Raw genomic sequence first — 14138 nt, 5'->3', positions numbered from 1 at the left:
CCCATTCCCGCCGTGCCATCTTGTATGCCGACAATGTACATGGAGCCAACGATGCACTTATCAGGTGATTCGCTGCTCGCCGACCAATCTTCAGAGCTGTGGTGGGTATGTCCTCCCTTCCTTCTCTGCTTCTGGAGCCAGCATCCAGAAAAACGCTCCCACTAAAACTAAGAAAGAGAATCTGCAATTGAGTTATCCACACCCGACACATGAACCACCACGACCCACATATTTAGCGACGAAGCTTCCGAAACCAACTGGTGCAACAAACTTACAACTGGGGAAGACGATGCAGTTAAATTGTTAATTGCTTGAACCACCCACAAATTTTTTGTTCCGAATATGATCCCCCCAAAGTGCCACCGCAACAATTGGAAAAGTTCCAACAACACCAAGTTCCTCACCAAACCTATCTCCTCCCATTCCCCCGGCCAATGCCCGACACACCTTTGACCTTGAAAATATGCACCAAAACCCAAACTACCCACCGCATCCGTAAACAACTCCCAGTCTAAATTCTCCACCACCTCCACGATCATGACCAAGCTTTCATTATACTGCTCCAAAAAGGACAACCACACTCTCAGGTCCACCTTCTGTTCTTTTTCCCAAATGAATAAAATGATGGGGCGATCTTATGCCTGACACAGTGGACGCCAACCTCCTACAAAAAAAAACCTTTCCATAGGCATTATTCAGAAATGGAGCTTACCAAATAATGATTGCAGGTCCAGCAGCGTAATCTTGTTACCCCGCTGGGCCTTATCACCTCCTCCTTCAAAGCATGCACTTTTTCCTCCGATAACCTACATTCCATCACCTCGGCGCCGATGGCAATGCCCAAAAATTTAAGACATGTTGCTGGTCCCTCCATCTTGTCAGTGTGGGCAAAATAAAAGTTTACTCCAGCCAGGGCACAACCTTGTAATTAAAGTCACGTAGGTGAATTTATCAAATTATTTGCACCATTTTTGCGGTTACAGAATTTGTCTCATGTCATTTTTACACAAAACCTTGTAACTTTTTGCGGACAGGGTTAAGGCCTCATGTCCACGGGGAAAATCAGGCCCGCTACGGATTCTCCATGGAGAATCCGCAGAGGTTCCCTCCTGCCCCGCGGACATGAGGGCTGAAAATAAGAATAAACTCACCTGCTGCGGACAGTGCAGGTCTTCCCTTCTTCGCGTCCGGATCTTCTTTCTTGGGCCCGGCGGATGTGCTCGGCACGCAGGCTGCGTGCCGCGCGCATGTGCCGGGCACATCTGCCGGGCCGAAGAAAGAAGTTCCCGGCCGCGAAGGAAGGAAGACACGCGTCGCCCGGAGCAGGTGAGTTTAATTCAGGCTCGGGTCTCCTGCGGATTCGGACGGCTTCCATAGGCTTCAATAGAAGCCTGCGGGAGCCGTCCCCGCGGGAGACCCGCACCTAAATGGAGCATGTCCAGATTTTTTTAATTACCTGCGGGTGTCTAATGCATCCCTATGGGGCGCGGATCTGCGTGCAGGAAAAACGCTGCGGATATTAAATCAGAATTTGCCCGTGGACATGAGGCCTAAGTGTGAGGAGGCAGGGGCACTCATAAAAAGTTTTATATACGTAGTTTTTTACCGCAGTACTTGTACGTGTTTGTATGCAGTTGACTGTTAGTGTTATTGCAATGCAAGAAAATCATGCATTCCAACCATCCCAATTCCAGCATGACAAGATGCCTAATGTACTGATTTCAGCAGCATCTGCGTAATCAAGACGCACACACAGTTGAATGTAATGGTGGAGCAGGCAGCCATCAACTCCCTGCTCCACCATGCACCTTGCCAGCACTGCCTGTGGCAGCTTAAAACGGGTGGGCATGATGTAGTGACTGTTGCCCCAATGCGCAGACAGATTTGAGGAGACCATCATGCGAATGGGTATATGGAAGTTTTATTTTAGTTATTTTTAAGGGGTTTTAGTCACTGTGAGGGTGTCATACTTTGCAAGGGGTAGCACTAAGAGCATTTTTTCTGTGTGGGGCACTAAGGAATAATCTTTCCTGTATGAGAGTAATCACTGGGGGCATAATACTGGGTGGGATCATTAAAGGGGTTGTCCCGAGGCAGCAAGTGGGTCTATACACTTCTGTATGGCCATAATAATGCACTTTGTAATGTACATTGTGCATTAATTATGAGCCATACAGAAGTTATAAAAAGTTTTTTACTTACCTGCTCCGTTGCTGGCGTCCTCGTCTCCATGGTGCCGACTAATTTTTGGCCTCCGATGGCCAAATTAGCCGCGCTTGCGCAGTCCGGGTCTTCAGCAGTCTTCTATGGAGCCGCTCGTGCCAGAGAGCGGCTCCGTGTAGCTCCGCCCCGTCACGTGCCGATTCCAGCCAATCAGGAGGCTGGAATCGGCAGTGGACCGCACAGAAGAGCTGCGGTCCACGAAGACAGAGGATCCCGGCGGCCATCTTCAGCGGTAAGTATTGAAGTCACCGGAGCGCGGGGATTAAGGTAAGCGCTCCGGTAAACTTTCTTTACTTCCCTGCATCGGGGTTGTCTCGCGCCGAACGGGGGGGGGGGGGGGTTGAAAAAAAGAAAAACCCGTTTCGGCGCGGGACAACCCCTTTAAAGAGACATCTGATTGGGGGTATTTTTACTATGTGGGGGCAGCACTCTGGTGTCAAACTCTGGTATTGGCAGTAATGAGGCATCATACTATGTAAGGAGCAGTCTTAGTATGGTGGGTACTGGCACGATCATTACTATGTGGAGGCAATTAAGACAACATCATTACTGTGTGGGGTCACATAACGGATTTCTTGCTTCAGGTTTGATGTGAAATCTGCGCTAATTCAGTGGTAAATATGTATCACATTATTTTCAATGGGGATCCGCACCATAGTCTAAATCCATATTGGAGTCCATCGTGTGAACATATCCTGAGGATACATACCTGTATAGAGTTGCTACTACTGTGTGCCACACAAAGAGAGCCGCTATGTTAAGTGAATGGAGAGGAGCGGGGCAGAGTGAGGAGAAAAATCTCCTGCCGCCCTGCTGTGAGCCAACGATACTCGCTCCTGTAACAGCACAGGAGCAAGTACATGTGGGGATGACCGTCGGGTATCGTATGCCCGAAATTCGTCCCGTGTAAATGGGCCTTTAGCTGCTAAGTATTTACACATCACCTCTCAGTAAATGCCCTACAGCCTCATCAGATCAGGGAATGGGCATCAATCTCCACTACTTGAGTTTTCATATAGATTGGACTGACTCTTGTGAATATTGTGCTTTGTCTTGGTTCATACTTGTAGCTGTGCTGACCGAGTGGGTTTAATACCTTTATATTGTGCTGTGAAGACATTAATTATAAAATGCACCCCTCTCTCCGACATCACCAAGTCCTTGGGTTGTCTATTTCTGCAAAACAGTCATCACATTTCCAACCTTCCTAAAACCCTGGCAATTTTAATAGTCTTTGTGTTCAAGTTGCTCAAAGGCCAATGAATGAGAATCAAATTTAAAGCCCTTTGTGCTGGAAATGATTGATGGTACAACCTAATGATGGGTACCACTATGAGAGCAGGGTGCGTTGAACCACGGACGTTCCCCAACATTTTTTACAATGAAGAGGTCCCTTGATGTTTCACCAGACAGCACCCACTCCATCCATAATCATCCGGGTCTCAGTAATAAGATTTGCACCATTAGGTCAAGTTCAGGACCCATTCAATTCTTAGGCTAGACTACCAGTGTGTGATTGGTCAGGTCAGACCCCGGGGACCCTCTCCAGCAGAGCGATGTTTGCACCATGAATGCATACTGGCACATCCGCACATATGGAATATTGGGTATTACCACTCAGCCCCTTTTTTTCTGAGGGTAAGAAGAGGTCCTATGGGTAACAAAACCATTTAGGGTCATTTCTACCCACGTCTACCTAATCTGATTTGAAAACTTGGATGTATTATCTAATCAAAACTTTGGGCTGAATGGGAAGCATCACTGACCGTCCTGACCACATCAGTCAGGTCAATGTACAGATCTTCTAATTCCTCATCCAGAGCTCCATCATCTTAGTTATATAATCCATCCATTTCTACATTTGTTCGTAATATTTGGTGCCTTATTTTCTAGGTTTTGCCATTGCAGACATCCTGTCCCTCACTGCAGTCCTAATTCCTGTTTATGTCCCTCTTGAGTTGGTACCAACCTTGAGAGCTCCAAGTCAAACCTGTAAGTGTGCTTTTTCCGAAGCGTAGCAGCATTTCAGAATAAACCATACATGGGCCGAATGAGTATATCTTTCCCGGGTTCATGCCACCTATTGTTCGGGTAGCATGAACATAGCGACAGGTTTCCTCTAAGGCCCTTTCACACAGGCCGATTATTGGGCAACATGTTCCTCCAACAATGGGCCCGTGTAAAAGGGCCCCCTTGTTTGTCGGCTAATCGATTGTCAGCAAACATAAGTGTACAGTCAATGTACAATCGTTCATCACCATAACAGCGGTTCTCATCTCATGTAAACCAAAAGCCAACAAGCGCCAATCGACATGCTTGTTGTTCATTTACATTGGACCAAGGACTAGTCCATGAAAAAAAAGGACCCTTTCTCTTCCTTTTCCTCCGATATGTATAGGATTTCCAGTCACATGTCTGTTCCCTACCATCTGAGCAGCCTAGGGGTTTCCTGGCAGCTTACAACCCTCCGGCCACTCTCACACATGCCGTCTGCAAAACGGACACAGGTTTGCTCTCTGACAGCGGGTTTTAACGCATCGCATCATTCTTATGGGTGATGAGGTGCATTAATCATAGTAATATATAGCATAATAATAGCAGAAAGCGCTCGAATTCTAACACCGTGAGTGCAGGTCTGCGAGGGTCCATTGGTATCAATGGGAGCCTTGTACTACGATGTTCAAAACACCACAGTGATCACGGTAAACAACGGATATGCAATAGTGGCCTCAGGAATGTTTTTGCTTTTTCAGTACTTTTATCTTTTTGTCTATTGTAACATTTTTTATGAAAAACTAGAATTATGCATTTGCCATAAACATCGGGATTTCCAATATAGGTTTAGATTTTTTTGTGTGAATTCTCCATATTATTGCCAACCACCAGCTAACATCCTCCCTCCTGTACTTGATCTTACCATACATCCAATGAGACAATACCAGGGCCAGATCAAAGCTTGTTAAGGCCTCTGGACAGAAGTGAGACCTTTTCACTTAGGAAATAGAAAGTGATGTCAGGTGATATGGAAGTGAGCACGTCACCTGGCCGGTGGCCGCAGTAGCGGTTACTGGATAAGCTCTGTGTGCTGCAGTGAGAGGCTGCTGATTCCGAGGTCAGATGAGCGGCTAGCCGAAATTAGCTTCTGGTCTGCAGCTTATTTTCCAGCTGCTGAATATACGCAGCATTTCCACCACATGTGAAATACCCTACAGTGCTCACATAATACTGCTATATAGTGCCTACCCATCATACTATGAACACACAAGAGTGCTACACGGGGCCAAAATGAAACAGATTTATTAAGTTTGAGAGAACTTGACAAACCAGAAAAAAAAATTAATAGTTCAAAGCAATACTTTATAACTAAAAGCAGAAAAGGAGAAGCAAGAGATGTACGTTCCCCAATAGCCGTCAGTATATTGGCTCTTCAGAAACACTTCCTGGGGCCCAGGCATTGCCAGCTGGTCTTGAACTGAGAAAGTCAATGATAAAAATTGCTTAGCAGCATAAGGCTATGCACTAGAGCATGTGATTGCTGCCAAAGTTGAAGTGCTTTTTCAATCCCTTCCTGAATGTCAATGCGGCATACGTCCTTACCTGCTGCCGTAAGGGTGTCATCAGTGCCACCAAAGAAGTCAGATGATTCACCGAACAGTCTACTGTGGTTAATGCACATTATACCACTACCTTCAAGATACATTGAAACAGCGTTGTTGATCTTAATGCAGGCCCGGTCAAGTTTTTTCTGCGAATTTTCAGCTGGCGTTTTACGTATGCACACCATGTGCGACCATACAACAACCGCTCCTGGAAACATAGACCTCAAACTCAATAGATCACCCTGTATATATTGAGTCAGTATCTTTGTCGTTTTAGAAATGAGATCGCTTTCCCCAGCATGCACAACCAGTATATCAGGGGGTCCGTATTTGTTTGCATAACGTAAAACTGTAGGTATAACATCAACCCAAGGAAGATGTTTATGTTCCAGCCAGCGAATGACGGCCTTTGAACGCGGAAACCCCAACTGACGTCCATCTGGCAGCTTCGACGCTCTTCTCAATACTGAAGTAATAAAAGCGTTTCCAAGAATCCACACCGAACAGGGTCGGAGACCTACAGGAACAAGGTTAGACAAAAAATGTCATTTGTACGTACACAGACTCTTCCCAACCTACCTAATCATAGTCCAGTATGACGTCTACCCATACAAGTAACCTTGGTAGCCACGTTAAAGGTGAGGTTTCAAAGTTTTAGGTGGGCAAACCAAAGCAAGGGTCTTATTAGGACCACTAGTGAAGTATATGGCCTACAAGTATTAATGTGAAGACACCACTATGGATGAAGAATTTAGAGAAACCCAGCTTAAAGGTTATTCTGGTAACGCAAAGCTGCTGTCAAATGATCATCAAATGTTAAAGTTTACAATGCGTTAGGGCTTTGAATTTTGTTTCGGTAGCTCTAAGACCAGGACCTTCTCCTGACACTTCAGAAGTGTTTATTTCCAGGTTGCGCTGGATATAATTTATAGGCAACCCAGTACTACAGGTCCAGTTGGCTCAGTGGGAACGACCAGGGATGACTTTTTTCTCTAAGCTCTCGGGACTGGATTGCTGACCATTAGCAAGGCGACCTCTCTTCATACAGCGCGGGTGTCAGCTGTTTATTGCAGCTGACACCGGCGGGCAATAGCAGCTATCGGCTGTGCGGCTGATCGTGGCTATTAACTCTTTAAATTCCACTGTCAATTCTGACAGCGGCATTTAAATCCCCAAACGATGTTCGGGGGTCCCGTACGCCCCCCCCCCCCCCACGGTGAGATCGGGGGAGCCGTGCAGGTGTCATGGCAGCCGGGGGCCTTCTGAAAGGCCCCAGGGCTGCCTTGGGAGACTGCCTATCAAGCCTTCCCCGTGGGGTGGCTTGATAGGCTGCCTGTCAAACTGCAGTAAGACATAATGCTGTAGCATTAGGTCATACCGCAGGAGCGATTAAAGCATTGCATGTTGTAGTCCCCTAGAGGGACTTAAAAGTGAAGTTAAAAAAGATCAATAAAGTTTTTTTAATTGTAAAAAAAAAAGTAATAAAACTTTAAATCACCCCCCTTTTGCCATATCTGTAATTAAAAGATCTAAATCATAAAATAAAATTACATATTTGATATCGCTGTGTCCGTAAAACTCCGATCTATTAAAGTAGCACATTTACCCCGCACGGTGAACGTCGTCTGAAAAAAAAAAAAAAAAAGAACGCCAGAAATGCACTAAGTCACCCTGTCTACCAAAAAAAAAAACGCAATAAAAAGCAACCAAAAAGTCGTTTGTATTCCGAATTAGTACTCTCAGAAACTACAGGACATCCTGCAAAAAAAAAATGAGCCCTCACTCAACTGCATCGACAAAAAAATGTATAAAGTAATTGCGCGCACACGATGACCGCAGAAAATAATTGAAAAAAATATGTCTTTAAAAAAGAAAAAAAAAGATAAATAAAGGAGTTACGATTTTTTTAAAGGGGGTAGGAAAAAACTCTGTCACCTTCTTTTAGCCTTGTAAGTCAAGCTCATGAGTTTAAAGTAGGGGACCACTGAGTCTGGGAATATAAGTGTTATACTTACCACTCCCATCGTTTCCCCCGATGTCACCGCTGAAAGCCGCCACTCAGTGCATTGAGCAGCGCTGCTAAGTAGTCAACCCGATAATTTTATAATGGGCAGACTACTTAGCATAGCCGCTCAATGCATTGAGTGGCGGCTTCCAGTGCTCACACCGGGGGGAGGTAAGTATAACACTTAGATCCCCGGACTCAACAGTCACCAACTTTCAACCCATAAGTTTAGCTTGTAGGGCTAAAATAGGTGACAAAGTCTCTTTAACCCTTTCCAATCCAATTATTTTTTCTTATCCATTCTCCCCAGCTCCAAATAAATTGGAGCTGGGGAGAATGGATGAGAAAAAATAAATTTTCCCTGCAGCCGGAATCTCTGTGCATTACATGGCGCTAATTGAGCGCTATGTAATGTGTAAAGGAGAAGGCAGAAAGGGTTAAAAACCCTTTCTGCCTTCTCCTCGAGGATGCTTGATGAGGATCAGTGCAGGAGTGCATCTGCACCCGATGTGTCTGATGACCTGTCCCGACATCGGAGCTGTGGAGGGAAAGGATGATGTCGGGACAGGCCCGACATTGGATTGCAAAGGGTTAACCCCTTCGCGCTGCAAGGCGTACATTTACACCCTGTAGTGTCGGGGTATGTATGAAGAGAGATCTCTCCTCATACAGCATGGGCGTCGGCTGTTTATTACAGCCAACACATGGCTGCAACAGCCTGATAAGCCACGCGGGTGATCGGGGCTGTTAACCCTTTAAATGCTGCTGTCATTTCTGACAGCAGCATTGAAATCCCCCACGATGTTCGGGGGTCCAGTACGGCCCCTCCGTGATGAGATTGCAGGGAGACGTGTGGGTGTCATGGCAGTCGGGGCCCGAGGGCTGTTTTGGCAGTATGCCTCTCAAGCCTTCCACTTGGGGTATCTGCCCGTATGCAGTATGATGTAATCCTAGGGCATGACATCATACAGCAGGAGCGATCAAAGCATCGCAAGTTGTTGCCCCCTATGGATACTTAAAAGTAAAAATAAGAACAATAAAGTTTTACTAATGATAAAAAAGTAATATAAGTAAAAGAAAAAAGCAACATCCTTTTGCCATGTTTACAATATACACCCTAACTATTGAAACAAAAATACATATTTGGTATCATTGCGCCCATAAGTCCAATCTATCAAAGTAACGCATTATTTACCCCACATGCGTTTTTTGGTCATCCTGTCTCCGAGAAAAAATGCAAGAAAGAGAGATCAAAAAGTTGTATGTATTCCAAAATGGTACGATCGGAAACTACAGGACGTCCCGCAAAAAATGAGCCCACGCACAATTATGTTTGGCCCATAGGTATACTGTTGGGAGGGAGTGAGAGGAGCTTGGCCCATACGTATACAGGCGTGAAGGAGGAAGAGGGGCATGGCCCATGCGTATACAGGCGGGAAGGAGGAAGAGGGGCGTGACCCATGCGTATACTGACGGGAAGGAGGGAGAAGGGCTTGGCCCATGCGTATACTGACGGGAAGAAGGGAGAAGGGCTTGGCCCATGCGTATACTGACGGGAAGAAGGGAGAAGGGCTTGGCCCATGCATATACTGGCGGGAAGGAGGGAGAAGGGCTTGGCCCATGCGTATACTGGCGGGAAGGAGAGAGAAAAGCTTGGCCCATGCGTATACTGGCGGGAAGGAGGGAGAGGCGCTTGGCCCATGCATATACTGGCGGGAAGGAGGGAGAGGCGTTTGGCCCATGCATATACTGGCGAGAAGGAAAGAGAGGTGCTTGGCCCATGCGTATACTGGCGGGAAGGAGGGAGAGGCGCTTGGCCCATGCGTATACTGGCGGGAAGGAGGGAGAGGCGCTTGGCCCATGCGTATACTGGAGGGAGAGGGGCTTGGCCCATGCGTATACTGGCGGGAAGGAGGGAGAGGGGCTTGGCCCATGCGTATACTGGCGGGGAGGAGGGAGAGGGGCTTGGCCCATGCGTATACTGGCGGGAAGGAGGGAGAGGGGCTTGGCCCATGCGTATACTGGCGGGAAGGAGGGAGAGGGGTTTGGCCCATGCGTATACTGGCGGGAAGGAGGGAGAGGGGCTTGGCCCCTGCGTATACTGGCGGGAAGGAGGGAGAGGGGCTTGGCCCCTGCGTATACTGGCGGGAAGGAGGGAGAGGGGCTTGGCCCCTGCGCATACTGGTGGGAAGGAGGGAGAGGGCCTTGGCCCATGCGTATACTGGCGGGAAGGAGAGAGAGGGGCTTGGCCCATGCGTATACTGGCGGGAAGGAGGGAGAGGGCCTTGGCCCATGCGTATACTGGCGGGAAGGAGGGAGAGGGCCTTGGCCCATGCGTATACTGGCGGGAAGGAGAGAGAGGGCCTTGGTCTATGCGTATACTGGCGGGAAGGAGGGAGAGGGCCTTGGTCCATGCGTATACTGGCAGGAAGGAGGGAGAGGGCCTTCGCCCATGCGTATACTGGCGGGAAGGAGGGAGAGGGGCTTGGCCCATGCGTATACTGGTGGGACGGAGGGAGAGGGGCTTGGCCCATGCATATACTGGCGGGAAGGAGGGAGAGGGGTGTGGCCCATGCGAATACTGGCGGGAAGGAAGAAGAGGGGTTTGTGGTTTGTTAAATGATTGGATGTGATTAAACTGCAATGGGGAAGGATGGTAAAGCTCTGGATGCGATTACATAGTCCGCTGCGGAGGCACTCTGGGCCCATTAGCTTAGACCACCATTTCACATGCCAGTCTTACTAAATTATGCATCTTTCTGTGAGCAACAAATTTATTAAGAGGTGCAAGCCTTTCAATATATATGTCTCATCTGGTGGCACTTCTGCGTACCGGATGAAAACTTACAACAGGTCTGAGGGTTTTGCTATAGTCTATGCTAGTTTGTGGTGTAGATTGTAGTAAATGTGATGCCCTGCATGCAACCACCCCCTAGTGCATAGTACATAGGCTCCTCTGTCAGACACCGTATTCTTCTCTAGAAGCAACGTTTTTAGCGGAGCATTCCTCCATGATTTGGAATACAACGGCGCATGTTACAAATATTTTCCTTCTGGATTCATAGAGTCCTTGACAAAAGCATCCTGTGTGTCTCCATATAAAATCAGAGGAGCGTGGAGGTGCAGTAAGGCCTCATGCACACGGCAGGGCCAGATTACAGCTGCGGATTCCCTGACTGAGGCGGGTAACGCTGCGTACCTGTCATCTTCTTACCTGGCGTCCATGTGGACCTGTCTTCTTTCGGCTTCTCTGTACTGTGGATGGTCCACACAGCTCGCTGTCGGACATGCGCAGTACAGTTATTTTTTAAACTCCTTTTCCCACGGAATACGTGGGTCAGATGGCTTCCATTGACTTCCGGACGCCCCGGATTCCGCAGCAAAAATCCGCCCGTGTGCGTGAGGCCTGAGGCCCACTTCACACAAGCATGTGCTTATAGTGGGCCTCGTGTGGGGCAGAGTGTTAAGGCAGCAGAATGCAGTGACTGATTCTTGCATCCTTCCGAGGTCGGTAGAATGAGTACCCAGCTGGGGGGGAGGGGGGGGGGTAATAAACAAATTATCTGAAAGTGCTGCGGATTAAGTTGGCGCTATACAAATTTTCTATTGCTTGCACAAATACGCCCATATGAAGGGGGCTTCAAGTCATCAGGATGTATCACTTTCTATCTGCTTGCAGAGGAAAAGAAAAAAAAAAAGCTTCACTTACGGCTCCTTCATATGGGCCTATGCGTTTTTGTGTGCACCTAAGCGCAAGACATTTGTGCCGTGAATGAGCCGCTTTTGCACATTTTTATGTACTTTTTGCGCTTGCAGGCCATGTTCTCATAAGCAGAGGACACACCCCGCCCCGATTTAAAAGACTATTTAGCCTAATGAGGTACAGATGTGTTTTCCCCACAGTTTTGCACTGTATATTTCCCATCCCATTGTGTATTGCATTTGCGCACATCCCATAGACTTCTATGGGGCCCGTAGAGCATGTTCTATTTGTTTAGATGCAGACAAAGGAAATGAGAACAAACCCAATGAAATCACTGGGTTCTATTCTCTGCGATTTTAGCGCACATACTTTGCGTACACAAATAAGTCCATGTGAAGGAGCCCTTACCCTAGTAAAGAGGAGCTGCACCATTTCCAGACTTCTCAGTTTTAGTAAATTCTTGCATTCTCCCTGAAATAATTGCAGGGCAGATTTTCTTAGAACTTTATGTTGTGCGGTTCCTCAGTTATTCCTCCTGGAAGTTTATCAATAAACCGATAACGGGGCATTACCATTCCTTTGTTGTAAGAGGTTTATTCATACACAGCCTGACACTGACAGCACTGATAGGACAATAAGAATGCACCCCTAACTAATCACGCCCTGTTGTCACATTATTCATAAACTTCTAGGAGGAACAACAGAGTAGAGTTCTAAAAAAGATTCTGCAGAATTGTTATGGGAATATAAGTACTTACTAAAACAGACCTGCGAGAGCTGATGGATCCTCTTTAAGAAATAATAGTCTACCTGAAGAAGGGCAAAAATGTGATTTGCCCATGCCAGTACTAGCACCCAGCATTTTCAATAACATCGGGAAATTGAGGAATTGCTATTCTTGAGTTTCTCTTAGATTGTCAAATACAAACCCTTACCTGGCGCAGGAAGACTAACCGGTATTGTTGCATGCTGCTGATCTAAGCTTGCTGCAGCCGAACAGCTTTGAGTCGACCTTTCCATACGTATTGCATCAGACACCTCAACCGTGCGATTGGCGTGGGACGGAATCGGAACCCTGCCACTGCTACCATTATCAGGGAGTTGAGCTGATAACTCCTGGCCTGGCCGAGAGTCCGCTAGTGGACTAATGTAGTCCTGCCCACTGTGGTCAACACTGGACTCATCATCCAACGCGGATACAGTAGCAGCCACAGTACTACTTGGTCCACTGTCTGCGACACACTGCAAAGTCGCATAAGACAAAGTCTGTGAATCTTTATCGTGGGCCTTGTTAACAGCATCTTGCAAATCAGAGTCTAATCTTAAGAGCTTCCTCCCAGAATGAAGCCCCTCTGAGGCCGGGCACTGCCTAGGGACTGCTTTTCGAGGGTCCCTGTTGGGTTTTCTTACTCTGCACCGAGTTCTGGGCACTGGAGATGGGCTCCTGTGCTCAAGAAGCCTAACTCTCTTAGTACATGGCTGAGTATCCTCGGTATTAGCTGCTGTTCCTTTATCTTTAAGGATTTCTACCACTGTGTCTTGTAGACAGTCTAGACCTCTCACCAGAGCTTCTGCCCGGACCTTGGCAAGCAGATCTTCTACAGAGGTGATATCATTATCTGGGGCAGTTGCTGCCCATTCGGATGAGCTATCAGATGAGTTTGAGGATTCTTCATCTTCACAATGGGCCACGTTTATAAGACTTCTCATATCACAGTCTGGATGAAAACTCCTTGTAAAAGTTGTATCAAACGAAGTCTGTAAATCTTCATTATTAACCGTGTTATTAACATCTAGCAAATCATCAACTGAGCTGAATGGATTCTTCCCAGGTTTAAGCCCTTCTGACGCCGGGCACTGCCCAGTGGCTGCTCCTGGAGGGTCCCTGTCGGGGCTGCTTACGCTGCACCGTGTTCTGGGCACTGGAGACGGGCTCCTGTGCTCAAGAGATCTAACCCTCTTAGCATATGGCTGGGCATCCTCGGTGTCACCTGTTGCTCCTTCATCTTCAAGGGCTTCTGCCATGGTGTCTCGCATCCAGTCTTCACATCTCACCAGAGCTTCTGCCTGGAACTTTGCAAGCAGATCTTCCACGCCTGCAGACATTGCTGAAGTTGTGCTGCACAGCACAGCTCACACTTCCGTGTATATCAGTGCAGACCAAACTCCTCCTCATCCTCTCTGACTTCCCAGCATGCTCCAGCACACTCCAGTGTAAACTGGTGGGAGGAGATCAGCAGTGCAGACACCTGCAGAATAAGACAAGGATCACTCATTGATTGCAATGCCCTGTGTATAGCAAATGCCCCCTTCTGCGTGTGCCCAGTGCCCACATCCAGCTCTGTGTGTACAGTATACATGTGCCAGGATGTGAAATGCCAGATAATGAGGTCATCACACTTTATTACATTAGGTGTTGCAGTAAAGGGAATCTATCACCTACTTTTAACCCTATGAGCTGAGCTTATGGACTGCAGGTGACCCGTGGAATCCGGGGATGTTTTACCCCCATCCTCCCCGTCGTTCCCCCGGTGTCAGCGCTGGAAGCAGCCGCTCAATGCATTTAGTGATGATAAGTCCATCTGCTCTCAAATTACAATGGGCGGAC

The 14138-nt window shown here is 47.5% G+C and overlaps 1 protein-coding gene across 1 annotated transcript; it reads right to left on the bottom strand.

The window, feature by feature from the left end:
• Nucleotides 1–5504: 5504 nt before the first annotated feature.
• LOC136580184 (uncharacterized) lies at nucleotides 5505–13692 on the bottom strand. The gene is made up of 2 exons (XM_066580535.1): nucleotides 12466–13692; nucleotides 5505–6339 (listed from the first exon to the last, which is right to left on the bottom strand). Exons 1-2 carry the CDS (start codon nucleotides 13634–13636, stop codon nucleotides 5705–5707), a joined length of 1806 nt encoding a protein of 601 aa, XP_066436632.1. The 5' UTR covers nucleotides 13637–13692; the 3' UTR covers nucleotides 5505–5704.
• Between the last annotated feature and the right edge of the window lie 446 nt (nucleotides 13693–14138).

Source organism: Eleutherodactylus coqui, chromosome 10 (assembly GCF_035609145.1).
Source record: "Eleutherodactylus coqui strain aEleCoq1 chromosome 10, aEleCoq1.hap1, whole genome shotgun sequence".
Classification (NCBI taxonomy): Eukaryota; Metazoa; Chordata; class Amphibia; order Anura; family Eleutherodactylidae; genus Eleutherodactylus; species Eleutherodactylus coqui.
This window is presented reverse-complemented; position numbering and strand designations above follow the sequence as displayed.

Coding starts and splice junctions, on each gene's coding strand:
- LOC136580184 (XM_066580535.1), bottom strand. CDS start 13,636: ATGTCTGCAGGCGTGGAAGATCTGCTTGCAAAGTTCCAGGCAGAAGCT. Junction 6,340..12,465: donor GGTTAGTCTTCCTGCGCCAG/GTAAGGGTTTGT, acceptor TTGTTCCTGTAG/GTCTCCGACCCTGTTCGGTG.